The 12,295-nt window shown below is 41.4% G+C and overlaps 1 protein-coding gene across 1 annotated transcript in view; it reads right to left on the reverse strand.

Annotated features, from left to right (window-relative positions):
- Window positions 1–1,028: 1,028 nt before the first annotated feature.
- Window positions 1,029–12,295, reverse strand: part of LOC139155166 (vomeronasal type-2 receptor 26-like) — a gene marked incomplete at its 3' end in the record, with an annotated part of 35,017 nt that continues 23,750 nt past the window's right edge. The window contains exons 4-6 of the mRNA XM_070730250.1: window positions 3,004–3,216; window positions 2,292–2,418; window positions 1,029–1,927 (exon numbers count right to left, since the gene is read on the reverse strand). Of these exons, the coding sequence (XP_070586351.1) occupies window positions 1,029–1,927; window positions 2,292–2,418; window positions 3,004–3,216 (1,239 nt within the window). The remainder of the gene's footprint in view (window positions 1,928–2,291; window positions 2,419–3,003; window positions 3,217–12,295) is intronic.

Raw genomic sequence — 12,295 nt, forward strand, 5'->3', positions numbered from 1 at the left:
AAAAAAATGTCTCAGATTAACATGGAATACCAGAATTGGGGATTCCTAGAATGTAAAATGGGTGAGTGTCCAATTCTGTGTGGTGAGATGGAGGAAACTGAAATTGAGGACAAATGCCTGTTCCATGTTGGACAAAGCCATTAGTCTCCACCTTCTGCTTGTGGGAGAACCAGAGGTATTTGTATAGTCATTGTGCATCTTGGACTGACCTTCATCTGATCTATCACAGCTTTTCTTATCTACTTAAAATGAACGTTACAAAGAAATTCAATTCGCTATTAAGAGCCATTTTGAGACCTAAACATTGATTCCCAATCGATCAGCAATCTGTATGATTGGAGAGCAGAACAGTTTCCATGGGAGCCTCTTCCAGAAATCTGTATGTTCCCACCAGTGGCGAGATTCATTTAGTTTTCACTACTTCAGGAGAACTGATTGGTAACTTCCTCAGCAGTTTGACAAACGGGTTGTTGGAAGAAATCATTAGGGCAGAGAACAGGTTGTTAAATTACTTGAATCCCACCACTGGTTCCCACCCTTATTCACCTCTTTCCTGGACCTGGATGAATATTATGCAGCATTGAACTTTTGTGACCTGCCTTTAGACAGGATCCCTTCAACCTCCTCCTGGAGACAGTGTCTAGGTCTCCTTTCTCTGGACATCGTATCCAACCCTTCACAGACAAGACTTAGATCATTTAGCCTTAGATAATGTTTGAATTCTTTTGCTGTTTTGTAACTATTTATTGTATTCATACTGTTGTTGTAAGCCACCCTGAGTCCTTCGGGATTGGGCAGCATAGAAGTCGAATAAACAAACAAACAAACAAATAAATAAATAAGACAAGCTTCGAAGAAGAGCAGAAAAAATGCTGAAGGCAGAAATTGTAGAATGGAAAATTAAAGAGCCTTAAAACTGCTATTTTATTTCTCTTCTTGTAAGAAAAAAACACAGTGGAAATTTCATTACAAACTTTATTTTTTAATTTACTTTATTTTTTTATTTTGGTGCGAAGTACATTTTTTATATTTGTTCTGGCTGTGAGATGCTCCTTTGTGTTCATATCTGGCCTCAGAAGGATAATGTAGCACTTGGGGATGAAGATGCAGCCCAGCAGACCAGCACTGGAGGCCAGGATGGAGAAGATCTGGACAGCCACCATGTATTTCCCTTTGGTGCTCAGGTAGGTGGGCACAAAGGTCACCCAGACACTGCAGAAGACCAGCATGCTGAAGGTGATCAGCTTGGCTTCGTTGAAGGCCCCAGGTAGATTCCTGGCCAGGAAAGCCACCGTGAAGCAGATGGCAGCCAGGAAGCCCATGTAGCTGAGGGTGACATAGAACATGACAACAGCCCCTTCGTTGCATTGCAGGATGATCTCTCCAGGCTGGGAGTGGAGGTCAGAGTCAGGGAATGGGGGAGAAACTCCCAGCCAGATGGAGCAGATGACAATTTGGATAGTAGAAGAAGAGAGGATGATGGAGTTGGCCAAGCTCTTTCCCAACCATCTCTTCACTTGGTTTCCTGGTTTTGTGGCTAAGAAAGCAAGTACCACCATGATGGTTTTAGCCAAGAGAGAAGAAATCGCAACTGAGAAGATGATGCTGAAGACTGTCTGTCGGAGAAGGCAGGTAGCTTTCCTTGGTTGACCAATGAAGAGAGAAGAAGACAAGAAGCAAAGCAGGAGGGAGATCAGGAGGATGTAGGAGAGGTCCCGGTTGTTGGCTTTGACAATGGGAGTTTCTAGGTATTTAATGAAGGTGATTAAAACAAGACCTGTGCTTAGGAACAAAAGTAGGGCAAAAGAGACCAGAATGATGCCCAGATGTTCTTCATAAGACAGGAAGGTTATAACTTTGGGGATACATTGGACTCTGTGCTCATTGGGATATTTATCATCCGGACACTTGGTGCATTTTTCAGTATCTGAAAAATAAAAAGCAATATTTCTTTAATATTTTGTTTTTTTACATTACAAGAAATACATTTTTTGGACACCACCTAATTCTAGGGACATTTTCCAAGACGTATTTCTAAACAATTCCATTAAAAAGAACTAAGAAGGATATTTTTAAAAAATCTAGCTAGGTATATGCAGTTGAGGGGAGTCCAGTCTCTTCCCAGCCCTCCTTCAAAGTCTTTTTGATCTACTTCCTTTTAGATAAAAAATTGTGCAGGTTGAAAAAAAAACCAAGTTTGCTCCAATCTCCCTTTTAACTTGCACTTTCATGATAATGTTCTAGATGGATCCAGTTCCACCAACACTTCCATTTTCCTCAGTGTCACCCACCTTTTTGAGTGGAGAAGGTCCCCTCCGGACAAGGAACGCAGTCATAGCAGCAAACTGGCTCTCCTTCTCGAGCCCTCTTGACAAATCCAGGATGACAACTTTCCACACATCTGGACTCAGGCAGGGACTAAGCAGAAAAATGGAAATGTGTTAGGAAATATGTTAGGATTCTCCATCCATAGAAAACGGAGGTAGAAATGGGTGGAAATAAGTAGCCTCTGGTCTTCACTGAGGTAAATATGAAATCTCTGACTACTTCCGAACAGATGCAGGTGGTATAACAACTGGCAGATTCTTCATTTAATTCCTCCCTTTTGCTTTTGGAATTTAACATTATAATAAAGTACTTTTCTACTTAATAAAGTATGGAGGGTGGAATTGCAGAAAAAAATTAAGTATGATGATATATTCATATTAAAACTGAGAATAAAGTTTACTGTAAAAGATTTAGTAAAGTTTTATTTCATTTAGTTTTTTTTAATATAGACTAAAACTGTGATGAAGAAAGACACCTCTGACCAGTAAGATCTTGAAAGATTTCCATAAAAAATGGCAAAGCTGCTCCACTCAGGTCCTGTCTACTGAAGAACCTCCATTAGATGACACCAACTGGCATGGAAGGCCAAACAACCTGGAGACTCTAGGCTTTCCCCACTTGAAATGGGACCTCAGGCTTTGGAAAACAGAGAAAAGGCAGCAAAATCTTTCTCACCTTATTAAGCAACTTTAGCCGCAAAAGAGCATCTTGTTCAATAGAAAATCTCTGTCTTTCAAAATATGCCAGAGTCTCTTCCTTGACATCCTCCTTGGGGAGAACCAAGAAGCTGACAATGCCCAGATCTGCTTTTATTTCTCCATTTTGGTCCAAGTACAGTTTAAACTGTGAAATATTCCAAAATTCATTCCTCTCCAGAAAGGGATGAAACTAGAATGGGAACATCCAGGAATTTGAAATACAGAAAACTCTTTCTTATCCTGCATTGAATCTTTGTTTTACAATTGTCTAATCTCCAAATAAAACTGCCACTGTCTTCAAAAATGAATGAAAAAGTTTGAGAAAAATATTCAACCATATACTGACAAAATATAGAGAAAATATAATTGACACAATTGGTCAATTATAGGGAACATTCTAGAGCAGATGACAAATAAAATGAACAGAGGAAAAAAAAGATGATTCATACACTCTTTAAAAACCACAGGTAGATTCCCAGAAAACATGGGTTTATCAAGAAGAAAGGTGTCAGGCTAATCTTCTCCCTGGTCATCCTGATGGAAAACACCTCCTGATGTGTTAATTCTACTTGATTGGAATGCGCCATTAACAAAATGTTGCAAGTCTGAAAGATCAAGTTTCCCACCAACTCTTTTCTCAGCCTGAAAAGTTATCCAGGATCCTTTCTGAGTTTCCTTCTCTCCCATTATGCAGCTGCAGGATTCTCCCCTCTGATCTGGTCCTTCCCTAGGCAGCCTCTCTTCTCCTCAGGTATCATTACACTTCCTAAACACCATATTTTAGAGTATGGTGCACTTCCTACACCCCGCCCCACCCAAAAAAAGAGGGTGGAAATGTTGGTGTATCATATACACTGAATACCGCCATTTTTTACCTCCTGAAGCCCTGTCCCATGTAGAAATAGGTGTGGAGAGGGTTTGAGGGGTCTGCAGTGCTCCTGGGGAAATAGCAAAAGGCAAAACCTTTTTTTCTTACATCTTCAAAATCTTGGTGCAAAAAATACACTACATTATGGGAATTCTGGTGATAGAACTGGATTTCAGTAAAGGACTCACAAACAATTATGTGATGTGATTAGAAACCTAAGGGGTGGATTGTATGATAACTAAGAGGGCAAAAACTGTCTTCAAAATAATACTGAAAGGATTTTTAATCTTTCTTAACTTTTCCTATGAAACCTGAAAGTTATAAATAACAATTTGCCATTGGTTGTCCTTTTTTTAAAGCTAATTTGATGTGATTTAAAAGTATAAGTCTCTCAATTTACAAGCCTTATTTGAAACTTCACTTTAAAAGTTTGATGTAATAACAATTGTTTTAAAACAATTTATGATAATTAGAAGCAAGCAACAATTGTTGAATCAGATGGATTGGATGGATGGATGGATGAATGGGTGGGTGGGTGGGTGGGTGGGTGGCAAATGGACTAGAACTTAATTTGCTGCTGGCATCCCTGAAGAAGGAGTCTGCTTTGAAGGCAAGATGCTTGGAGATAGCTAGAGAGGCCATGGATCCTGAAGACTCAAGGTGGAGAGAATGATGACTGATTAAATGAATCCTTTCAAAAAGATTGAGGGAGATGGGGGGATGGACTTCTCATATTTAACTGGAAAACAAATCTTAAGAGTTATTCATTCATTCATTCACTCATTCATTCATTCATTCATTCATTCGATTTTTATGCCGACCTTCTTCTTAGACTCAGGGCAGCTTCCAACATGTTAGCAATAGCACTTTTTAACAGAGCCAGCCTATTGCCCCCACAATCCGGGTCCTCATTTTACCCACCTCAGAAGGAAGGAAGGATGAGTCAACCTTGAGCTAGTGATGAGATATGAACCGCTGACCTACAGATCTACAGTCAGCTTCAGAGGCCTGCAGTACAGCACTCTACCTGCTGTGCCACCCCAGCTCATGTTTCGATTTACAGGAGCTCCTATGACTTTGGGGAGTGGAATGCAGTTTGAAAAGATCCTAATTATTATGTATTATTATTAAGACTTGAACAAAGACCTTTGGATGGATCAGATTCTGAATGAATCAGAGATAACGATTGTGGCCTGCAGTAGATAAGAAACTCCTGTAAATTCAATATAAAATGTAAAATCCCCTAAAAACAGCTCAAAACAATTTAAAACAGTTTAAAAAAACCCTGCATATCTCTATTATTACTAGGATCTTGGAGTCCTAGTGGACAACCATTTAAATATGAGCCAGCCGTGTGCAGCACTGCGAAAAAAACCAGCACAGTTCACAGTTCCATAACCTCAGGGATAGAATTAAGATCACCTGAAGTGTTAATACCACTTGATAATGACTTTTTAAGGCCAAACCTGGAATACTGCATTCAGTTTTGGTTGCCAGAATGTAAAAAAGATCTGGAGATTCTAGAAAGAGTGCAGAGAAGAGGAATAAGAGGTTTAGGGAACTAGAGGCTAAAACGTATGAAGAATGGTTGCAGGAACTGGGTATGTCTAGTTTAATGAAAAGAAGGACCACGGGAGACAGGATAGAGGTCTTCCAATATCTCAGGGGTTGCCACAGAGAAGAGGGAGTCAAAGCACCTGAGGGCAGGACAAGAAGCAATGGGTGGAAACTAAATAAGGATAGAAGCAACTTAGAACTAAGGAGAAAATTCCTAACGGAACAATTAATCAGTGGAACAGTTTGCCTCCAGAAGTTGCAAATGGAACTGAAGGGGAAAGACCCGTGTGGGCCCTTAGAGAGGAGAAGGGAGGGGCCTTGATTGACAGCTTTTCTCAGTCTCTCATGACTTCTGTGCTCTGCGATCAGGAAGGAAATCCTGTTTCTGTTTGGTATGTATGTGTTGTATGGTTTTTTAATTGTTGGGGTTTTTTTTAATGTAATTTTATTATTAGATTTTCCATTGTTATACTGTTTTTATTATTGTTGTGAGCCGCCCCGAGTCTTCGGAGAGGGGTAGCATACAAATCTAATAAATTGAATTGAATTGAATTCTTTCATTCTTTTCTTAATTGCCTATTTTGAGGAGCCTGAAGCTGCTGTTGTAATGAATTTAGGCAAGTGGCAAAAAAGTTTGCACTCTTTTTCCCTTTTGGGGGGGTCTTATTAAGTAAATAGATTCCTCGGGGTGAGCAAGTACAGGTTAAGAAGAACAAAGGAAAAAAATTGGACTGTTAAATTGGCCACACCCACCCAGTCACATAATCACCCACCTGGTCCCGCCCCCCAGCCGTGTGAAGGACTGTGAATCACCCCCCTATTTAAAATGTTTGAGGACCCCCATTGTAGTATTCAACTGGGGGACAATATATATGTATGTGATTTTGTCTGTTTTTAATGCACAATTTTTTAAAAAATGTTTAATCTAATTTTTGTCTTTATAATAGTTTAAAGCTTTTAAAAATATTGTTCCTTTTTCATGTGTTTTTCAATAATACCAAGCAAAAATATTTCCGGTTTCATTTCTAATTTGATGTCAATTATTTCTTTTATCCATTTTTGAAGTTTGTGCCAAATTCCCTTAACTTGTGTACAAGTCCACCACATGTGAAAATAGGAGCCATGTTTCTCTCCACATTTCCAACAGTTGGGTTTAAGGTTAGCGTACATTTTGGCTAGCTTTGCTGGGGGCATATGCCACCTGTAAAACATTTTAATTGTGTTTTCTTTATATGAGGTGGATCTGGTAATTTTATAGTTGGTGTGCCACATTTTCCCCCATTGGTCTAGGTGGATTGTATGGCCAATATTTTTAGCCCAGGCTATCATGTTGCCTTTGATAATTTCTTCTACGTTTTGATGTTCTAGTGGTATTTTATATATGTTAGCAATTGCTTTTTTATTTGGTCCTAATAAAATTTTGTCTAATGGTATGTCGTTTTTCTGGATTCCATATTTTTCTATATCAGTCCGTAATCTGGATTTTATTTGGTTATAGGGTCACCAATCTATTTTAATTCCTTCCTCTTTTAGTTGTGTTAGTGATTTCAAATTTGTTTCTTTGTCTAGTACCTGTGAGTATTTTAGCATTTTCGCAAGGCTTAATGTATTCGGGAAGGTTATTGCCTCCATGCTTGAGAACCATAATAGTATTTTAGTATAGTGCTGTTTCCTAATTATATTACAGGTATCTAATAGTGACCTTCTGATCAGATGATGTTTAAAGTAAGAGTGTGTGCTGTCCTTATTATCCCAGATGAAGCTATGCCAACCGGTCTGTATGTCATGACCTTCCAGGGCTAGCAATCTTATATTTTGGAGTTGTATCCATTCTTTGACCCATGTTAGGACTACGGCTTGGTAGTATAATTTAAAGTCGGGTAAACCAAGTCCATCTTGTTTTGGGCTGTCTTGGATCCATTTGAGTCTGATTCTTGCTTTTTTGCCTTGCCATGCGAATTTGGATATTAATTTTCCTAAATTTTTAAAGAAGATTCCTTCTAATTTAATTGGGATCGTTTTGAAAAGATATAGAAATTTCGGTAATATGGACATTTTTATTGTTGCAATTCTTCCCAGCAATGAAATTGGAAGTTTGGTCCAGGTTTCTAATTGTAATTTTATTTTACTTAGTAGCAAATCATAATTATCCTGTTTATAGGGCTATACATTTAGCTGACATATTAATTCCTAGGTATTTGGTTCTTTCGGTAATTTCCAATTCTAATTCTCTAGCTAGATGTTCTTTATCTTTCATTGTCATATCTTTGGTCATGATTTTGGTTTTGGATTTATTAATTTTTAATCCTGCTATGGCTCCATATCTATTTATTTCTTCCATTAATTTTTTGCCCGCTTATGTCAGATTTTCAATGACAAAAGCTATGTCGTCGGCGAAGGCTTGTAATTTGAATTCTTGTCCCTTAGACTTGAGACCTGTTATCTCTTTATTATTGCATATTTGGTTTAATAGGGTTTCAATACATAAAATGAAGAGTAACGGTGACAGGGGACATCCCTGGCGGACACCTTTGTATATTTGAAACGTGTCTGTTGTATCTCCGTTGATTATTATTTTAGCTGTTTGTTTTGAATATATTGTTTGGATTGTACTAATGAAGTTTGGTCCAAATTTCATCTTGGTTAACAGTTCAAGTAAAATTCCCAATTTAAATTGTCAAATGCTTTTTGTGCATCCATAAATATTATTGCCATTGCTTTTTCCGGATGTGACTCATAATATTCTAGTGTGTCAAACATTATTCTAGTATTCCAGTGTTGCTGGGGAGAGGCAGATATGGCGGGGGCCACAGAGTTAGCCGTTCCAGGGGAACGAGGGATCGTTGCTTAATAACGGTCCCTTGTTCTGGCTCTGTGAGCCCAATCTTGGGTACTGGTGATGAGTGTAACTCTGGCCCTGGACTCAGGTTGCTGCTGCTTAATGCCAGGTCGGTGGTAAATAAAGCTCTCTTCATCTGGGATTTGATCCTGGATGAGGAGGCCGACCTGGCATGCATTACTGAAACCTGACTGGGCCCAGAGGGAGGTGTTCCTCTCTCTGAAATCTGCCCAGCCGGGTTTCAGATATGGCATCAACCTCGACCCCAGGGAAGGGGGGGAGGAGTGGCTATTATAGCCAGGGAGAGCCTTTGCCTACGTAGACTCATTGCTCCGGAAATTGTGGGTTACAAGTCTCTCTTGATGAAGTTGGACTTAGGGGTTCAGGTGGGCTTATTTCTCACGTACCTGCCTCCCAGCTGCGTGTCAAAAGCCCTGCCTGTGCTACTCGAGGAGGTAGCCGGGTTGGCGGTGGAGTTCCCCGGACTCATTGTCCTGGGGGACTTCAATCTGCCGTCACTCGGCGAAACCTCTGGGTTGGCACTGGAGTTCATGGCCACCATGACAGCCATGGACCTGACTCAAGTAGTTCAGGGTCCGACTCACAAGGGAGGGCACGCACCTGACATGGTATTTATTCCCGAGCAATTGAGTAATGGTCTGAGACTAAGGGGCTTAGAAGCATTGCCTTTGTCATGGTCAGACCATTTTCTACTACGGCTTGACTTCCTGGCTCCAGTCCTTCCCTGCAGGGAGGCGGAACCAATTAAGATGTTCCGCCCCAGACGCCTGATGGACCCAGAGGGCTTTCAGACGGCGCTTGGGGTTATTCCAGAGGCACTCGTCCACAGTTCGGCGGAGTCTCTTGCGGAGGCCTGGAACAGGGCTGCGGCAGAGGCTCTTGACCGGATTGCGCCTTTGCGACCTCTCCGTGGCGCTAGACCCCGTAGAGCCCCATGGTTCAACGAGGAGCTCCGGAAGTTGAAACGCCAAAAGAGACGTCTAGAGAAGCGATGGAGGAAGAGTAGGTCTGAATCTAATCGAACACTTGTAAGAGCTTTTATTAAGACTTACAAAGTGGCGCTCAAGGCGGCAAGATGCGTGTACCATGCCGCCTTGATTGCATCAGCAGAATCCCGCCTGGCCGCTCTGTTTAGGGTGACCCGTTCCCTTCTTAACCAGGGGGGAGTTGGGTAGCCCTTGCTGAACAGTGCCGAGGATTTTAACACGTTTTTCGCTGATAAAGTCGCTCAGATCCGGGCTGATCTTGACTCCAATTGTAAAACAGAGTCGACTGACAACGAGTCAGTCGAGGTGACTGGGGCACGGACTTGTCCACCTGTCTGGGAAGAGTTTGATCTGGTGACACCTGATGAAGTAGACAAGGCCATTGGAGCTGTGAGTTCCGCCACCTGTTTACTGGATCCGTGTCCCTCCTGGTTGGTCTCGGCCAGCAGGGAGGTGACACGGAGCTGGGTCCAGGAGATTACCAACGCTTCCTTGGGGAGGGGAGTTTTTCCAACACTCTATAAAGAAGCGCTCGTGCGCCCCCTCCTCAAGAAGCCTTCCCTGGACCCAGCCGTACTTAATAACTAGCGTCCAGTCGCCAACCTTCCCTTTATGGGGAAGGTTGTTGAGAAGGTGGTGGCACTCCAGCTCCAACGGTCCTTGGAAGAAGCCGATTATCTAGGTCCCCAGCAGTCGGGTTTCAGGCCCGGTTACAGCACGGAAACTGCTTTGGTCGCGTTGATGGATGATCTCTGGCGGGCCCGGGACAGGGGTTTATCCTCTGTCCTGGTGCTCCTTGACCTCTCAGCGGCTTTCGATACCATCGACCATGGTATCCTTCTGCACCGGCTGGAGGGGTTGGGGGTGGGAGGCACTGTTCTCCAGTGGTTCTCCTCCTACCTCTCTGGCCGGTCGCAGTCGGTGTTAGTGGGGGGTCAGAGGTCGGCTCCGAGGTCTCTCCCTTGTGGGGTGCCTCAGGGGCCGGTCCTCTCCCCCCTGCTATTTAATATCTACATGAAACTGCTGGGTGAGATCATCCAAGGACATGGGATGAGGTATCATCAATACGCTGATGATACCCAGCTTTACATCTCCACCCCATGTCCAGTCAACAAAGCAGTGGAAGTGATGTGCCAGTGCCTGGAGGCTGTTGGGGCCTGGATGGGTGTCAACAGACTCAAACTCAACCCGGATAAGACGGAGTGGCTGTGGGTTTTCCCTCTCAAGGACATTCCCATCTGTCCGTCCATTACCCTTTCAGCTGTGGCGGGTGTGTGTGTTTGCCCAGGTTCGCCTGGTGCACCAGTTGCGGCCCTATTTGGACCGGGACTCATTGCTCACAGTCACTCATGCCCTCATCACCTCAAGGTTCGACTACTGTAATGCTCTCTACATGGGGCTACCTTTGAAAAGTGTTCAGAAACTTCAGATCATGCAGAATGCAGCTGCGAGAGCAGTCATGGGCTTACCTAGGTATGCCCATGTTTCACCATCACTCCGCAGTCTGCATTGGCTGCCGATCAATTTCTGGTCACAATTCAAAGTTTTGTTTATGACCTTTAAAGCCCTTCATGGCACTGGACCAGAATATCTCCGAGACCGTCTCCTGCCGCACGAATCCCAGCGACCGATTAGGTCCCACAGAGTGGGCCTTCTCTGGGTCCCGTCAACTAAACAATGTCGGTTGGCGGGCCCCAGGGGAAGAGCCTTCTCTGTGGCGGCACCGACTCTCTGGAACCAACTCCCCCCAGAGATTAGAACTGCCCCTACTCTTCCTGCCTTCCGTAAACTCCTTAAAACCCACCTTTGCCGTCAGGCATGGGGGAATTGAAACATCTCCCCCGGGCATGTTCAATTTATACATGGTATGCTTGTGTGTGTGTCTGTTAGTATATGGGGTTCTTTTAAATCTTAAATATTTTAAAGTTATTTGGATTATTTATGATTTGTTCTATCTTGTTGTGAGCCGCCCCGAGTCTTCGGAGAGGGGCGGCATACAAATCTAAATAATAAATAAATAAATAAATTGTTTTTTATATGTCTATTAGGGAGAAACCCATTCTGATCTGGGTGTATCCATTTATTTAAGATCGGTTTAAGTCTATCGGCTATTATGGTAGAGAAAATGTTATAGTCAGTATTCAGTAATGCTATGGGTCTATAATTAGCTATTTTTTCTTTTTCCTTTTTTTCTTTGGGAATTAAAGTTATCAAAGAGTCTGTCCAAGAATTTGGAATTTTGCCTAGAGTTAATACTTCATTGTATATTTCTAACATCAAATTATTTAAAATATCTCTTAATTCTTTATAGCATTCTGCCAGTATTCCATCTGGACCTGGGGTTTTATTATTTTTTTGTTTATGAATAGCAATTTCTAATTCTTCCTTAGTTATGGTTTTTCCTAACAGTTCTCTATCTAGTTCTGTTATCTCCTCTGGATTACATTTATCTAAGTAGTTACGTATATCTATTTCACTTATTCCTTCTTTCTGGTATAATGTTTGGTAGAATTCCATGGCTATTTTCTTTTTTTCTGCTAATGTAAATTGTGTCACTCCCTTATTGTCTTCTAATTGTTGAATATATTTGTTTTCTTTCTCTCTTTTTAGTTTGTATGCCAGCCATTTGCCTGTTTTATTTGCTTGTTCGAAGTGGTTTTGCTTTACTCTTTTTATTTGTATGGCTATATCTTCTTGTATAATTAAATTGATTTTATGTTTAAGTTTATCTTTTTATTGACCTATGTGATTGTTCTGTGGATCATTTTGTAGTTTCATTTCAAGTTTTTTAATTTGTTCTTGTAGTTCTCACAATTTTTGATTTTTATCTCTATTTTTCCTGCTTGTTTAAGAAATTGTTAGACCCCTAATACAAGCCTTAGTAGTGTTCCAGATATTTTGTAAAGTAGTGTCCTTATTCCAATTGTCTTTTAGGAAGAATGTTAGTTCTCTATTCATGTATTTTATATATTCCTTTTCCTTTATTATATTGGGGTAA

The sequence above is a fragment of the Erythrolamprus reginae genome (assembly GCF_031021105.1).
Source record: "Erythrolamprus reginae isolate rEryReg1 chromosome 13 unlocalized genomic scaffold, rEryReg1.hap1 SUPER_13_unloc_2, whole genome shotgun sequence".
Lineage (NCBI taxonomy): Eukaryota > Metazoa > Chordata > Lepidosauria > Squamata > Dipsadidae > Erythrolamprus > Erythrolamprus reginae.